Source organism: Sinocyclocheilus grahami, unplaced genomic scaffold, assembly GCF_001515645.1.
Source record: "Sinocyclocheilus grahami isolate Dianchi unplaced genomic scaffold, SAMN03320097.WGS_v1.1 scaffold108.1, whole genome shotgun sequence".
Taxonomy (NCBI): Eukaryota; Metazoa; Chordata; class Actinopteri; order Cypriniformes; family Cyprinidae; genus Sinocyclocheilus; species Sinocyclocheilus grahami.
In genome coordinates, this window is record NW_015505287.1 from 302125 (window position 1) to 320200 (window position 18076).

Genomic DNA, 18076 nt, shown 5'->3' on the forward strand with positions numbered 1-18076 from the left:
ATTTTCCACATTCTGTACATTAATGTTTCTCCTCTATGCCCCGCCTTTCTGAAACGCGTTGATTTTTACAAAGCTCATCGGTCTGAAAAGCGAGGTGTGCTCTGATTGGCCAGCTATCCAGTGCGTTGTGATTGGCCGAATACCTCAAGCATGTGACGGAAATGTTACGCCCCTTACCATACTGTGATGCTGTGTCCCGGTGCGACGAGACAAAACCAATAAAACCCATTACAAACAAGGCATCTGTTGCATCCAGTGGGGACACAATCATGGATTATAATGACTTATACTGTCTTTTTATGCGTTGCGTTGATTCACACCGCGTAAACATAAAACCATGTCTGCATTTGTGATCGGAGAAATGACAAACAACAAGCGCTACTCTACACTGCTCAAAACTCGCATTTGAATCGTCAGTGGCAAATTCTTTAAATATGAAAAACATACTTATAGTCTGTTAGTCAGAACAGCCGGCATTGTAGTCTTTTCCAGGATCAGGAAACAGTCCTCCATAAAATGTGCTGCACATCTGAATATTTGGGTTCAACTGTTCTGGAACAGTGTTGTAAATACAACTTAACCACTGAGTCCTCTTTTGGAAGGCCAAACAAAGTAGTTTCGCTTTAACAACGAAACACACGGCAACAAAAATACTACAGCGAGAATCAAAGTTCCCTTTCAGTCGGTCACTCTCGACGTCACGTCGGAGGACCGACGAATTGGGATCTCGCTTAGAGGGACCAATCTACTTCGAGTGTAAACTAAACGAGCCAATGCACATTGGCATGCGATTATTGCATCCAGCTGCTGCTGATCACAGCGTGAGTATAAGTAGGCAGCAGATGCAGCGCATATTCAGCTTTTCGCGATCACATCGTTCTGCTCCTGACTACTCTACTGAGAGAAGAAGACTGAACGAGTTCAGCGCACGTCCCTGTTCCAAGTAGAACGGGTGAGTTTCCCCAGTGTTATCCAGTCTACTCCGTGGGTAGTGCCATAGTAGCAGTAGCTGGTCCTCTTGTGCAGGCCCTGGCCTATGCCAAAAAGTAGGGGCGTAGATGGCTTCCACAGGACACTGGAAGGGGCGGTAGCTGTGGCCTTTTGGTAGGATCCCAATTCGTCGGTCCTCCGACGTGACGTCGAGAGTGACCGACTGAAAGGGAACGTCTCGGTTACGTATGTAGGAGGGAACGGAGACGTCACGTCCCGTCGCCACAAATCCTGTACCACCGCTGAGCGGCCGGGTCATCGGCTCGGCTCCTCAGCGAAAACCTGGATATGCGCTGCATCTGCTGCCTACTTCTACTCACACTGTGATCAGCACCAGCTGGATGCAATAATCGCATGCCAATGTGCATTGGCTCATTTAGTTTACACTCGAAGTAGATTGGTCCCTCTAAGCAAGATCCCAATTTGTCGGTCCTCCAGTGAACGAGGGTTACATACGTAACCGAGACGTTACGCCTTCTTTCTTTGCGTGAACATTTTGGCGGCGTTATGCAAATCTTCCCACATCGTGACGTAGATATGTGGGGGCGTGTTAGAACGAGCCATTTTAGGTAGGCGGGGTTGACTCTTAAAGGGTTTGTTCACCCAAAAATGAAAATTAGCCCATAAAATACTCGCCCTCAAGTCATCCTAGGTGTATATGGTGTATATGTGTATATATATAGGTGTATATAGGTATATATGTTCACCCCCGGAGCCGTGTGAGACACTTTTTTTTGATGGATGGGCACATTTTAATTAAGTGCTTTCGGACTGATGCATGCAACACCCGCTGAGTGCCATGAAACAGCTTGAAAGATCAAAGACAATTTTTAATATAACTCCGACTGGATTCGTCTGAAAGAAGAAAGTCATATACACCTAGGACGACTTGAGGGCAAGTAATTTATGGGCTAATTTTCATTTTTAGGTGACCTAACCCTTTACATTTTATAAAGAATATCTCTTTAGATTTGAGACTTTAGTCTTTGCAACTTTACAGATCTTCTTTATGCACCAAGAGCTTGTAACACTCCAAAGAGAAAGGAAAAATTGAAAATCGCATCATATGACCCCTTTAAGATGGACAATATGCTCATTTGGGATGCAGCCTATAAGATCAAGATTAAGTTTTGATTATTTATAATATGAATAAAGGTGTGGTACTGTTTCTGGGACTTTTTACTCAGCATGAAATGGGTTAGGGAATACGGTTTGCGACATGAGGTGCTCTACTACCTGATGGAGAAACAGACAAGCGCTGACGACCACAGCCCCACTGACCTGTTAGCACAGAATGAACGGAAGGCATCCCATAATAGCCGTGACCCCAGGGAAACTTTGAAACAAACCCCCTCAGAAGACCTTTGAAGCAGAGACCCCCCATGAAGCACACGCGTGTGCAGCCTGGAAGCCGGCATTTCCTCTTCTTTTACAGAGTTACTGTGCTTTTAACCCTGTTTGTTTGTTTAAGCTGCTGAAACGTTGATGCTGATTGTTTAGGTGGCTTTGAGTAAATAAAGACGGGACGGCTTGAGTTGATTTGTAGCTGGGTTGAGACACCTGTGCATTGCTTTGACCACACTGAGTGTGAGAGTCTGTGTGTTTGCGTGTTATGCAGATTGACTGGAGTGTAAAGACAGGATACACGGCCCTGTGAGCGACATTATGTTGCATATATCACCCAGCATGAGGTGCACAGAAAAACACCACAGAGTGCTCATGAACACAAACATATAGTATTAAGTAAGTCACGTTCACAACAAAAGCAATAACTATAACCAGGGCCTAAAATTAACACTATTATTATTATTATCAATATTATATCAATTAAATGTTTTATTATGAAATACTTTTTAAAAAATTGTTCTGAAAGTGATTCCAACGCTATTGTTTGTCTGTGTCATTATTATTATAGTTGTGGTGTGGACTTCACTATTCCCACTGAATTAGAATGATTATTAAAACTATATTTTTCATTATGGTTTTTGTCCTCGGTGTGACATCAGTCATTATTGTATGGTTAAAAGAGCAGCTACTAAATAATTCACACAAACAAAACGTAAGGATGAACTACAGACATATAACAAACAAAACCATCTGAGACTAGAACGGTCTATGAAGACCAAACAGCTGGATTAATATGACACATTTTGCTTCTGTGCTAGGTCACCACTTCATCTCTATAATCTGGGTTTTGAAGTAAAACGAGTTAAGAACCACTGACATATAGTTCACGCCACTCTGAGGTGCTTGTAGACTTACTGAAGTGCCCAAATACTGCAGGGAGATTTCTCCAGCCGCTGTCCGCAAGAGGCACTGCATTCAGAGACAATAAATAAATAATTGAATACAGTTGACCAATCAGAATCAAATACTCCAAAGAGACACATAATAGGTTGAATTATTGACTCTGGATCAGTGGCGAGGCCAAATATTCTCCAAGTTGATAGATGTTTGTTTTTGTCTATCCAGCAATATTATGGATATATAATGAATGAACAATCCCAATTAGGGCTACAACATCAAAGTCAAAAGGATACATTTATACTAAATATAAAAATATATAAATAGTATAAAAGCTTCATAGTTGAAGACAATAATTATAATAAAAACGACATGAAATCCTAAATTGGGACTCGAAATACTCAATCTTTTTGGACATTTACAAGAACCATTCGAACAAACCAATTCACCAGAATGAATCAGGCTACATGGGGTCAAACTAATTAACCCAATAATCATTCTGCACACTGCATTTATTAAACAGCAGTTGCAAATCTTGTGAGCGGATCAGCCAAAAAAAAAATCTTGTATATACGCATCTATAAAAATACACTTTCCAATGTATACACAACAGATGTGGTTCATTTGCATTTTTATTTCCACACCGCTAGTATATTCTGGCAGCTTTGATTGATTGAGTGGACCGACCAGCAATATCTGGGTGGGCCAGAATCACCCTGGCCCTTATGTGGCATCTGGACAGCTGGATTGATTGGACAGTTGCAAAAATGCATGTGTAAATATTACCACTTCAGGTGTATTACTTATCAATAATTCATCATAAATTTTCAATAACGGACCAGAGTCAACTATTCCCTATATATGCACATGCATGTTTGCAAACCTGGAGAGTCCTGTGTTTGCCGTTGATGGTGATGGGCAGCAATGCTGAGGCCAAGTTCCATTCTCCAGACACTTCAACCTTCTCTCCATCTATCTCCACCTAAACCAACAAACACACACAAGGTAGGAGTTAGACGGAGGACAACAAAAGTCCATGTTATAATTGAGTTACTCTGTGTGTGAGAGAAAAGGAAAAAGAAACTGTAAGTTTCTGAACTCATGTAAGGTCAGTCAGTAGTTTCTACACCCAAATCCACCTGATGCCTGTTAGGGGAGGTGGGGGGTTAATGTTAGTCTTTTCTTTTAACCAGTGTCTCTGGTCAAACTGATTACCCTCAGCCCTCAAACACTTGTCTAAACAACAGTTCTGAATAATCAGTTACATTCCCAAAGCATGCTGGGACACTGGAACCTCCAGGGCCCTCTCTGGAGCAGGGGGTCCAGTTTGATGTGCAGTTCTGGGAGAGAGACACACATCCAGCCCTCAGCTGTAAGAGAAAGAGAGAGAGGGGTCCACAGAGATCAGGTGAGGCCCCTGAACCCCCGAGGCTCCTTTTATCCCTGACTGAAGGGCCACAGGTGTCTAAACACACAGTTAGTGAGTGACGTCTTAGGGAAAGTGTGAGAGCGGCCGCTCTGTGAGGGTCTTTCGGTAACAGAAGAGGAAGACACACAGATCCTAAAGTGATTTAGACTCAAGAGTCGAGGGATTGATTTCAACGCAAATATCACCACAAAGAACATGAGCGTTAGCGAGGGAGCAAAAGCGCTCACTGGGAGTACTATAACAGAAGCAAAGAACATACCTTCTCACAGAAATCAACTGGATAAGAAGGTTGAGTTATGACTTATTGAGGACAATATTTGTTGAAACTGTGTGAAATCTTGACATCTTTGCTTATTGGAATCACAAAAGCTTGTAAGTCAACCACCTGAGCCACAGAAAAATGTCTTGACAAATAATAAAAAATAAATAAAGCTTGCAAGAGCACTTCCAGATTAAATGTAATTAAATTAGATAAAATATAAATACTGGCCATTCAATATTGGCCTGTCTATTGTCGGAGACACTGGGACAGGCTCCTGAATCTCCCATGACCCTACACAGGACAAGTGGTTTGGAGAATGGATAGAAATAAAAATTAAAAGTAAATAAAAATAATATACAAACACTAATAACAAAACAAAACCTTAAATACACTTTTTACACATCTACTTTTGAATGGTCGTACAGGAAAGATTAGGTCCAGATGGTGTACTTACCGTATGGAACCTGTCTAAGCTAACGAAGCTTGATCCCTAGTTTAGGATAATAAAGTAAATGGGACATGACAATTATTTTATTATTTTTAGGCTTTGACAGGAACGACAGGAAATTATTGAAGAGAGAGAGAAGGAATAGGATGAGGACACACTACATGTCAGAACTCACATGAGCTAATGTATGAAGTCTTGCACCACAGCTCCTACTGAGAAGTGACAAGAGATGTAATATTTTGAACAATTTCACTCACTGTATAGTTGTTTCCAGACCGAGACACACCCAGCATGTGAACGCTTTTATCAAGTTCCACACACAGCTCCCACTGTCTGCTCTCTGCAGGAACAACGGACACCCTGGAACACACACACAGACACAGAATGTTTATCATTAGTCATAATGGGCGCTTCAAATACATTGTCCTTCTCTCTATTTAAGTCAATCACAAATCTCTCTAACCATTTTTAGCTATAAAGTTTCTTTTCTTCACAGATTAATTAAACCCCAACCCACACACACACAAGCCACCTGGTTACCAGCTGTTTGACTGACAGCTAGGAGACCTAAAGTAAATGTATTAGGAGGAATGCAGTGTTTTTCCACTGTGGTGGGCTGCATTCACTACAAAGAGAAAGCCCACCCCCCACCAATAACTTTTGGAACACATAAAAAGAGAGAAAAGAAAGAGACAGTGGAGGGGGAAGCTGGAGAGATGTTTAGACAGATGGCCTCTCTGCATCTTTTTTTCAAGTGTAAATTGGTCGCCTTTTTCAGATGAAGAATAATTATGACTGTTGCATAGGCCGAGTTCGAGGGGTACATCGACAACCAATTCATTTACAATTAAAAGACCATTACATTTTGATAGTTGATATTTGATTGGTTTGATAGTTGAATGCACTAAATGTTTATTCGCAGTGCTGTACGCTTGCCTGCTGGGCTTCAATTGTAAGCAGATTACTGCCAAGCGCATTTTCTGTTTGTTTGTACATTAGGAGGTTATTGTCTGAACCTTGTATTTAACCTGGTATATTGTGTTAATGCCTGGAAAAGTAGAAGGGGGATTTACACAGAAATACAAGAAGAAATTTGGATCATGGTGCCCCTGAAGCATGAGCTATCTTTTACAAACACAGTGAGATATTGAACTGCTGCAGATGTAGAGCTGGATGGAGAAAAGATCCTGTTAGATTATTAATTATTACGAAAGGTTAAACAATAAGGATTTTGTCTGCTGGCACTTTCAACACCTTTCTCACATTTTCCAACATTTCTCCAAAACAAAACTGGTCTTTTTTCAACATTTTTGACACAAAACTCTATTTATATTTTTATTATATATTGTTTGTAAAAAACAAACAAGCGAATCTTTTGTTTTTCCTTTGCAATAATTGCTTGACTATACAGCTACAATGTAACTAATGTGATACACACTTTTGCTGAAACATGATGCCTTATGGTGCAAAATATTGCCGATTGTTCAGAAGTTTCTGATGCTACTAAGACTACCATTTGTTATACTCACAATTTTGCCAAAATATTGTTTATGTGAACTAGCTACACAGTTACCTATTTGCAGCAGTAGAATTTATAAAACAAAAACATTTGAAACATTGTAGAAAACCAAATAAGTTTCATAAAAACAACACTTTCGCAATGAAATTAAGATTGTTGTCAGTGTGTTGTCATTGTGGAGGAAGCGTTATTATGGACTCATTTTTGCCCAGAAGTAGCAGTTTGAACAGTTACAATGTCTTCAAATGTTAATTGATGGACTGGATTCCTTGTGATGTTTTTATCAGCTGTTTGGACTCTCATTCTGACGGCACCCATTCACTACAGAGGATCCATTGGTGAGCGAGTGTAGTAATGCTAAATTTCTCCAAATCTGTTCCCAAGAACAAACAAACTCATTATATCTTGGATGGCCCGAGGGCGAGTAAATATTCAGTAAATTTTCATTTTGACCAGCTCACGGAGGTGGAAAGAGTTTGCATGGAAAAATTTAAAGTAAACAATTATCCACACCACAACTATGCTGGAGGATGTGTGGTCAGGTTGATGTTGACCACCTTCATATATTCTGGAGTTGTGCAAAAAAATGACCTTTTTGGAACATGGTCTTGTTGGGAGTTTAAAAAGATTTTAGGATATGAAATACCAAGAGATTTCACAACATTGTATCTTGGAAATTTTACAGACATCGTGTTGAAGGAGGATGAATATCTTGTAAATATATTAAGTGTAGCATGTAAAAAGAGCGTTATCAGGCGTTGGTATAAGCAGGACACCCCCTCACTTAGTGAATGGATAGAAATTGTTAAACCTTCAAAAAATGACCTTTTTGGAACATGGTCTTGTTGGGAGTTTAAAAAGATTTTAGGATATGAAATACCAAGAGATTTCACAACATTGTATCTTGGAAATTTTACAGACATCGTGTTGAAGGAGGATGAATATCTTGTAAATATATTAAGTGTAGCATGTAAAAAGAGCGTTATCAGGCGTTGGTATAAGCAGGACACCCCCTCACTTAGTGAATGGATAGAAATTGTTAAAGAAATCTACAACGTGGAAGAATTGAGATATTTTGAGACTTAAAAAGGACTTATTTCTAAAATATTGGAAGAAATGGATTGAATACTGTAATGTAAATAATCACTGATTATAGATATCATACATGTGTAAATATATATTTACACACTTGTTAAAAAACAATGTATACCCCCCTATTATATTGCATTGTTTGTTTTCTCATTTCTTTTTGATGTAAAAATAGTTTTCTTACAAAATGTTCCATAAAAATAAAGTTTAAAAAAAAACATTTTTGGGTGACCTACTCCTCTAATGGTTGTAGAGAACTTGTAAATGGTTATGTGACTGCTTAAATAAATGGCAAGTGTGTCGGGTGTGTAATCCAGATGCCCCATCTGTCTCTCACCTCAGATCTCCCAGGAACTTCTGAGATCGGAGCTGTGCTGCTACATAAAGAGCCGCAGCCGTAGCCAGCAGCTCCCGTCGCTCTCCTGCTGTTAACATGTGACCTTTGAACCCATCAGGATACACCTCTGGGAGAAACTTAGTGCTGATAACACCAGACACAAACCGAGGGTGAACAATAATCTCTCTCAGTAAAGGAATGTTATGGGTCACACCTGTGCGAATGAGAAAACTGGAAATGAAAGAAATGTCGTGCATTTGAAATATTTTGTCATTTAAAATTTATTTATGCAATGTACCTCTGATGACATAATTATCAAGTGCATCTTCCATTTTCTTCAGAGCTTCTTCACGTGTTTTACCATATGTGACCAGCTAGTCAATGCCAACAATAATTAATCAGTGGATTAGTCTGACAGTTTAAATGAAATGAGACTGTTAAGATGGTCTTACATTACTATTCTATTACCTTAGAAATCATGGGATCATAGTAGATACTGATGTCACTTCCTTCTTGAATTCCACTGTCTACTCGAACCTTCAAGAGAAAAGTAAAATAACAATTATCATTCAAAAATCGAATTCCCAAAAACTTCATGCATGAACTGGCCTGCATGAAGAGCTTTAGCAATATGTCTAAAAGGATTTAAAAATATAAAAATATTTTTATTTTGCATATCACCTCCTTCGCAAAATGTGTGCCCTGCATTACATTTGATTTTTCAAAACACAATAATCTTTTATCTTCAATAACACAAAACTATAAATAACCACCGAACACATCACACAATGTTATCTTTTTGGCCCTGCCTATAAATGAAAGAATAATTAGTAAATATCCTCAGTGATGTTTGCTTTCTTTAGACATTTATACCTCATCCGTGCATGTCTGTGCGTGTGTTTCTGAAATAAAAATATTTTGCTCATCCTGTCCTGAGCAGCGCCCGGAAACCAGCCATCTTTCATTAAAGAGGATGTGTCTTCCTGTTCTTCCTTTATTGACTGATGTGTGAATCTCACACACAAACACATTTATAGAATATAACGTTACAATTAACCCCAGTCTTGCAACCTAGATCCTTAAATATCTGTCATTATCATTGTAAATATTCATGTTAACTTTTAAAACAAAAAATAAAATAGATACAAATTTTAAAGGATTAAAACTTTAGTCAGCAACATACCTCAAATGATACCAATTACAGTTCACTTCATGTGAAGCAAATACGCTTCTTTTCCTCAGGCAGAGAAAAAAGGAATGTTTTGAATAAGTGTCATGACTCTAGCTTGGTTGTGATTCAAGCTGTTCCTATTCTCCACAACACACTCACACACAAGAGAACAGAAAAAAAATTGGCCAAACAGATCTGAGTACTAACATTGGGCAGGTCAAGTGGCTCCTGGTACTGTGACAGCCGGCCGATGGAGGGGAGACCAAATGATTTGTATGGATCCTGAAAAATAGCGAGATAAAGAGAGAAAATATTACTTCTGAAATAAAGCACAGGAAACAAGAGCTCAAGTGTCTGTCTTTAAAGTTTATGTCAAACTGTGGCTCAGTTAAGATGGGTTAACACAGTCTACTTGGTTTCTCTCCTTGTTGTCGGGCATCAACACTTCTGCAATCCAGACTGGGTCATGCCAGCACGTGTCAACATGATGAGATGAGACACAAGACCCACACTGGGCTGGAGTGAGTTCATTGAATATAGATGAATTCAATATTCTCATTATCTGAATATGTGTTAGTCAGGCTTATAATATAATACATGTCTGACTATAATAATCCTGAGCACACAAAAGACAGGTTGTTAGACACGGATTAAGGTGAGTCCCGGGATTAAGCAGATCTGTTGAAGGAGTGAAAATGCTATGCATCCCACCTAATCTGTTTTTAAACCGAAATGTAAAGGAAAATCATCTTAAGGCTGAACGTTAAAGCATTCAATGTCATTTTATGGCAGGATAATCCATCATCATGAAGACAGATGCTTTAATAGGACAGGACCTACTGAAGATTAGAAACAAATATTGTTGAAACAAATCTGCCAACAACATGTCCAGATCATGAGATTTCACCCCAAAAACAGACAAAAATGGCTGAAGCTTAATGGTCATGAAAATAATGACACACAAAGTCAATTAAATTCATTTAGGATCACTTATGTAAAACAATGTAGCTTTTCCTTTTTTTCTGAGGTGAAATGTCACCTCATTAGATTATCCAATCTACCAAACAAGTGCTCTGAAATACCAGATATGGGACCAATATGGGGTGATATCTAGAGATTTAATGCCATTACATAACTAAACACAGATACAGTATGAAGATTAATTTACAAGATACATTTGCATATATTATATATATATATATATACAGTCAAACCAAAAATTATTCAGACACCAGATATGGGTGCAGGACACTAAAGTTCATTTGTATAGTTGTATAGATTAAGTAAGGATAGCAAAATAGACACATTATACCCAAAACTTCTTCATACAACGGACTTCCAGTAAAATTGATAAAAATTTGGGACCAAAAATTTGATTTGACACTTTGACCTGACCATGTTTTGTTACATACCTTTCTATCAAAGTTATCTGACATTATCAAGATAAATTTGTTCTGACACAGTTTAACTCTGAGTTCTTGTCATATTTTATTAACATTTTCTAAACTATAGCGAATAAACTGTGGTAATGTCTATATATATATACACATACATACACACACATACACACACACACACACATTAGTGCTGTCAAATGATTAATCGCATGCAAAATAAAAGTTTTTGTTTACATTATATATGCATGTGTACTGTGTATATTTATTATGTACAGTATATATATATATATAAATACACACACACAGTATATATTTTGAAACTATTTACACGTTTATACATTTATATATTCATATTCTTATATTTTATTTATGAATATATTTAATATATAAACATAACATCTTTTTCTTAAATATATACATGCATGAGTTTGTATTTATATATACAAACCCAATTCCAAAAAAGTTGGGACACTGTACAAATTGTGATGTATGTATGCATGTATGCATGCATGCATGTATGTATGTATGTATGTATATATATATATATATATATATATACACATACATACATATTCCTGTTGTAGTAATATTTTCAAAGGGAATATTTAGACATGTCAAATTAATTTTTTGTACTAGCGCACGAAAAAATGTAAATAACCATCTAAAAACAAATGTTTTTGAGAAGCACATAATGTGCATAGAATTTTTTAGACTTTGTGTACACTACTGTTCCAGTGTTTGGGATCGGTAAGATTTTATGCTCATCAAGGCTGCATTTAGTTTATCAAAAGTACAGAAAAATTCAACCGTAATATTGTGAAATACTATAAAATTTAAAATAATTGTTGATGTAAATATATTTTAACATGTAATTTATTCCTGTGAAGCAAAGCTGAAACTTCAGCAGCCATTACTTCAATCAGTGTCACATGATCCTTCAGAAATCATTCTAATATACGGATTTGCTGCTCAAGAAAAAATATATATTTTAAATGTTAGACACAGTTGTGCTGCTAAATTTTTTTGAGGAAACTGATACAATTTGTTTTTTTAAACATTTTATTTTTTTATATATTTGATGATAGAGAGCATTTATTTAAAGTATAATTTTTTTTGTACCATTATAAAATGTCTTTTTGTCTCTTTTAATCAATTTAAGTATTTTTTTTGCAAATTAAAAGCATTATTATTATTCTAACATTTGAATGGGAGGAAATATTTAAAAGATTCACATATGACAAAAACTATATTTTGTACAATAATAACTCAACTGACAAGATATTTAAAAAAAATTAAAAAAAACTCTGACCAGCAGTAATTTCCTGATTACCTGTTGATTTTTTTGGTCATTTTGAAATACTGGCCCATGACTGATCTCAGAAATACTAAGATCTTTAGTCACTGTATTGATTGCTGATTTACCTCAGCATAGACTCTGCTCTCGACGGCCCAGCCATTTATGGGTATGTCAGACTGTTTGTGCTGGAGTTTGTAGCCCTTTGCAATGCGGATCATCTGCTGCACCAGATCCAGTCCTGTGATACACTCAGTGATGGGATGCTCCACCTGAGAGAGAGAGACATACTCACAACATGAACCACTGTGTACAAATTAAACTTTACATGCTGCATTTTACATCTCATTTTACTAAAATACGCAAAAATTGGAATCTATCACCAGAATTAAAAGGCTACAAATTACCTCCCACCAAACGCACTCAAACGCTAACATAGGTGTTCAAGAGAGTCTTGTTAACCAGACAGCGCCGCTAACAACAAGTCATTAACCTTGAGCGGAAATATTAAATCCTTTTCCTGCCCATGCTGCCCCTCCTCATTCTGTGTGTTTTCCTTTGGGAAGTCCACACTAATGAGCTTTATAGACACTTTGATGTCCTCTGTGGCTCTGGGTTCTAGTGAGGTGGCAAGTGAAATGATGATGAAGATCGACATACATACACTTCCTAGATACTAGTGTATGTACTCTGACACATTCAGCTGTGGTGCTCATGCAGGGACGTGAGTTTAAGTCATCTCTCCAAACATTCATTCTGGGCTGTGTTCTTCTTTATGTCACGTAATACATCTTTGATCTGCTAATGGTGACAATTCCAGTCGTATTAATTAGGTTAGGTCTGCATATATGTTATTTTCATGCAGATCATGTCATCATATATTAAAGAAGTAGCCTCCAACCAGGGCCCACTAGGGGGTCTCAGCAATTTATTTTTATTTTTTTTATTAATATTCAATCCCTCCAATTAATATTATAAAAAAATACAAATAAAAAACATGCACAAAAATTAAGATGTACCCTAAAATTATATATATTTCTTTTGTTCTATCGTTTTTGTTTTGATGCAGTTCTTACAACTTCTAAAATCACAAAATGAATTGCAGATTTTTTTATATTACATCTGTACGAGTGTTATTTTAGTGTCATTGAGATACTGTGAGTTTTTATTAAAGGGGTCATATGATGCGATTTCAAGTGTTCCTTTCTCTTTGGAGTGTTACAAGCTGATTGTGCATAGATAAGATCCCTGAAGTTGCAAAGACTAAAGTCTCAAAACCAAAGAGATATTCTTTATCAAAGTTAAGACTCTGCCATGCCCCCCTAAAACGGCTCGTTCTAACACGCCCCCACATACAGTGGGGCAAAAAAGTATTTAGTCAGCCACCAATTGTGCAAGTTCTCCCACTTAAAAAGATGAGAGAGGCCTGTAATTTTCATCATAGGTATACCTCAACTATGAGAGACAAAATGAGAAAACAAAATCCAGAAAATCACATTGTAGGATTTTTAAAGAATTAATTGGTAAATTCCTCTGTAAAATAAGTATTTGGTCACCTACAAACAAGCAAGATTTCTGGCTCTCACAGACCTGTAACTTCTTCTTTAAGAGGCTCCTCTGTCCTCCACTCGTTACCTGTATTAATGGCATCTGTTTGAACTCGTTATCAGTATAAAAGACACCTGTCCACAACCTCAAACAGTCACACTCCAAACTTTTCTTAATTTGAAAGTAAGATTTTAGTCATTTTTTGTGTTTTGTCAATATCAGTACATCAAGTTAAACTAAATTAAAATGAAAAAAGTTGCCTAGAAAACTAGGCAATTGAAATGTTTTATACTTCTTAAATTAACGTTCATTGACAAAAAAAAAGACTGATCAAGCAGTTTTGAACGGGGATATTTAATGGCAGAATGAGCACAATTCTTAACCATGGAAGCCAGTTTCTGAGTACTACAGAGAGTTTCTGGATCTTATAGCTGCCAAAATAAGGGGACTGAATAGACAGAAAGTTTCATTTAAATGTGTAACTGTTTATTAAATTATATATATATTTTTTATTTGGTAACACTTTACTTGAAGGGGTGTGCATAAGACTGACATGACACCTTCATAATCATGACATGACACCTACTTAATCATGACATGACACATGTCATGAATATGAAGGAGGTTTTATGCATGTTTATGACAACTGTCATTAAGTGTCATTCGCTCAGTTATGTCATTTTTAATGCAAATATGACATTATTTGACCTAACCCTACCCCTACCCTTACCCCTAACCATAGCCCATAACAAAGACATCTCAAACAATGTAATCTTTGCATTAAAAATTACATAACGGAGCGAATGACACTTAATGACAGTTGTCATAAACATGCATAAAAACCCTTCATATTCATGACATGTGTCATGTCATGATTAAGTAGGTGTCATGTCATGATTATGAAGGTGTCATGTCAGTCTTATGTACACCCCTTCAAGTAAAGTGTAACCTTTTATTTTAAGAGGTTTTACGTTTTTTGATGACAGAGTGGTTAATGTACTTGAACTTAATATATAATTGGCCTTCATATTTAATTCTACCTGAAATGCAATTGTATGACGTCATGAATTAAAGCTCTCTTAAGTCAACAGAGTCGACTTTTCTAATGGTCAGAGCAGACAGCACTGTTTACAATTCATGTCTTCTTGTTAATGTGTGGCTCAGACAAATTGTACAGCAAATGTTAGGCTACAATACAAATGTGTTAAATATGTTAAACTAAAGGTCCCACTATTCTCTTCCACAAACACTTAATTATTCCATAACCATAAATAAAAGAAACCGATATTTAGGTTCATCAATAGCAGCGGTTCTCAGCCTGGACTTTAATGGCGTCCATTGCCCAACACAATATTCAAAAGCCACCCAAACAGGCTATAATATATGATAAATTGCCTGTGATTTTCCTCATTTCAAAAACATATATTTCAACAGAGCAAAAATGGTGTTTCAAACATACTCCTGCACATACAAACCTGTAGACGTGTGTTCATCTCCAAGAAGTAGAAGTTCTTCTTGGAGTCGACAAGAAACTCCACAGTGCCAGCTGAGGAGTATTTCACTGCATTCGCCAGAGACACAGCCTGCTCTCCCATCGCTCTCCGGGTGTCTGGGTCCAGAAAGGTGCTAACCAGACATACAAACACAAACATATAGTAATGTAGGTAGCTGCACAAGGTTGGTAGTGTACTGTCTGCACACAGCTCTCAACGGAATTCACTGCCTATTTTTTGGTTCAAAATTTTGCTGACAATTACTCATGCTGTAGCAGGTAACTGTTTTCTGAGCAGGCCTGTGCTATACTGCTTTCACTGCTATGCTTACTTTCACTTCGGCTGTTATCGGTCTGAAGCATGAAAAAAAATGTCTGTTTACCTGCTAGAAACCAGTGCAGGTCAAGTTTATTTAACTGCATTATCTTCTTGTTAGTTTACTTGTTGTACTTTATTTATCTCTAAATCTTACTTTTTTTTTTTTTTTACTTTTTTATTGTTTCATTTTATTAAATTAAATGATTGAATTAAATTAACTGATTTCATTAAATCAACCAAATTAGATAATTGAATTAGATTAAGGGGTTAGTTCACCCAAAAATGAAAATTCTGTCATTAATTTCTCACCCTCATGTCGTTCCAAACCCATAAGACCTTCGTTCATCTTCGGAACACAAATTAAGATATTTCTGATGAATTACCAGAAATTCTCTGACCCTCACATAGACAGCAAGGGTCCTAACACGATCAAGGTAGGCCTGTCGCAATAATCAATATATCGATTTATTATTTTTTCAGCAATAGTGTGCACTAGGCATGGGCCGGTATGAGATTTTGACGGTATGATAACCTTAAGCAAAGATATCACGGTTTCACAGTATCACGGTATTGTCATTACAGCTCTAAAATGTGTTATTTTTAAATGACTGGGTAAAAAAGAAAAAAAACCTTCCCGCTGAACACAATATATTTTGTTTTTGAGCAACATACAGAATATTAGGAACAGTAGAATTTGTTTGTTTTTCTTTGATTTGTTTCCTAAAAAGAAGAAAAATAAAGACGGACATCTTTATTTAACCTAAATCTGTAATTACAGTTATTTAATTTTAGTTAAATAATTCATATAACATATCATTTCATATCATTTAGTTATATAATTTCATATACATCATTTGATTTAATAATAACCCAGTTTGAAGCAAAAACAGAATGTTCTGACTAGCTGTGAAATTATACTACATGCCTGAACGAAACAAACAGCAGAAGCTCTGAATGAGACGCAGATTCAGTCTCTGACAGCAGGAGGTGCTTCTGGAACACCACATACGGCGCTTCCTTGGTTACCTGTGTAACTGAAACACTGCTTTAATATGAACTATGTAGCAAGGAGATCGGAGCATAACACGCACATGTGTCGTTTACAGGATGCAGACACATGCGTTGTGATATTCTCCACAATGGCGGCACACCACACAAAAAGTATTTTTGTAGCTTCGTAAAATTACGGTTGAACCCCTGATGTCACAAACTATTTTACCGATGTCCTTGCTACGTTTCTGGACCTTGATCGTGTTAGGACTCTTGCTGTCTATGGGTGGGTCAGAGAGCTCTCAGATTCCATCAAAAATATCTTAATTTGTGTTCCAAAGATGAACAAAGGTCTTATGGGTTTAGAACGACATGAGGGAGAGTAAATTTTCATTTTTGGGTGAACTATGCCTTTAAATTAATTTTTATGAACCATGGTGTAGTCATATGTGTATACCATATTTTTCCCTGTTCCTTCGCAATGACTGTCTTGTAATTGACTTCAGATTTTTAAAAAAACTACTCAAACCTGGGGGCCTCCTCCACCACTTTCTGGTTTCTTCTCTGGATGGAGCACTCTCTCTCATTCAACCACAGAGCATTGCCGTGTTTGTCTGCCAACACCTGCAAACACCAACAGAAACCATTGGCACAAATATCTGAAATGTGGCCACTCAGAAAAAATCCCATGTCACTGTAAAGAACATAATCCATTATGCATTCATTATCCATTTATTCATTCTCTGGGAATCAAACAAATGACCTTTGCGTTGCTAGTGCCATGCTTTACTGTTTGCGCTCCAGGAATGTTACTGAATCTAGACGTTTTATTTATAATTAGTTGAGTAGAATGTGCAACTCAAGGTAAAGCTCTTTAGTCAAAGATAAACAGAATGATTTTGTGGACTTTCCTGAAGCTCAAACATTAGAGCATGGCGCTAGCAACACTAACGTCATGGGTTCGATTTCCAGGGAAAGCAAGAACTGATCAAAATATGTATGCAAAGTAAGTCACTTTGGATAAAAGTGTCTACCAGACACATACATGCAAAAGTGTGGGTGAAAATTAACTTAAACTGTAAACAGTTATGAAAAATGTAGAATTGCTATATTGTGCTCTGTTCTATTCTATTCCACATTTTGGGCAACAATCATTATATTAGAGATGTTTAGTTTTAGTTGGCACTCAAGAGAATGAATTTCGATTTGTGACCCTGGACCACAAAACCAGTCTTAACTAGTACAGATATATTTGGAACAACTGCCAACAATACATTGTATAGGTCAAAATTATAGGTTTTTCTTTTATGCCAAAAATCAATAGGATATTAAGGAAAGATCATGTACCATGAAGATATTCTGTAAATGTCCTACCGTAAATATATCAAAATTTCATTTTTGATTAGTAATATGCATTGCTAAGGACTTCATGTGGAAAAATTTAAAGGCGATTTTCTCAATATTTAGATTTTTTTGCACCCTCAGAATCCAGATATTAAAATAGTTGTTTCTCAGCCAAATATTGCCCTATCCTAACAAACCATACA

General features: G+C 36.9%; 1 protein-coding gene across 1 annotated transcript in view; it reads right to left on the bottom strand.

The window, feature by feature from the left end:
* Positions 1–18076, bottom strand: part of pcca (propionyl-CoA carboxylase subunit alpha) — a 51343-nt gene that overhangs the window by 8288 nt on the left and 24979 nt on the right. The window contains 11 exon segments of the mRNA XM_016277041.1: positions 3253–3306; positions 4118–4216; positions 5631–5733; positions 8319–8532; positions 8617–8692; positions 8787–8855; positions 9697–9771; positions 12309–12452; positions 15204–15354; positions 17059–17161; positions 17458–17467. Of these exon segments, the coding sequence (XP_016132527.1) occupies positions 3253–3306; positions 4118–4216; positions 5631–5733; positions 8319–8532; positions 8617–8692; positions 8787–8855; positions 9697–9771; positions 12309–12452; positions 15204–15354; positions 17059–17161; positions 17458–17467 (1098 nt within the window).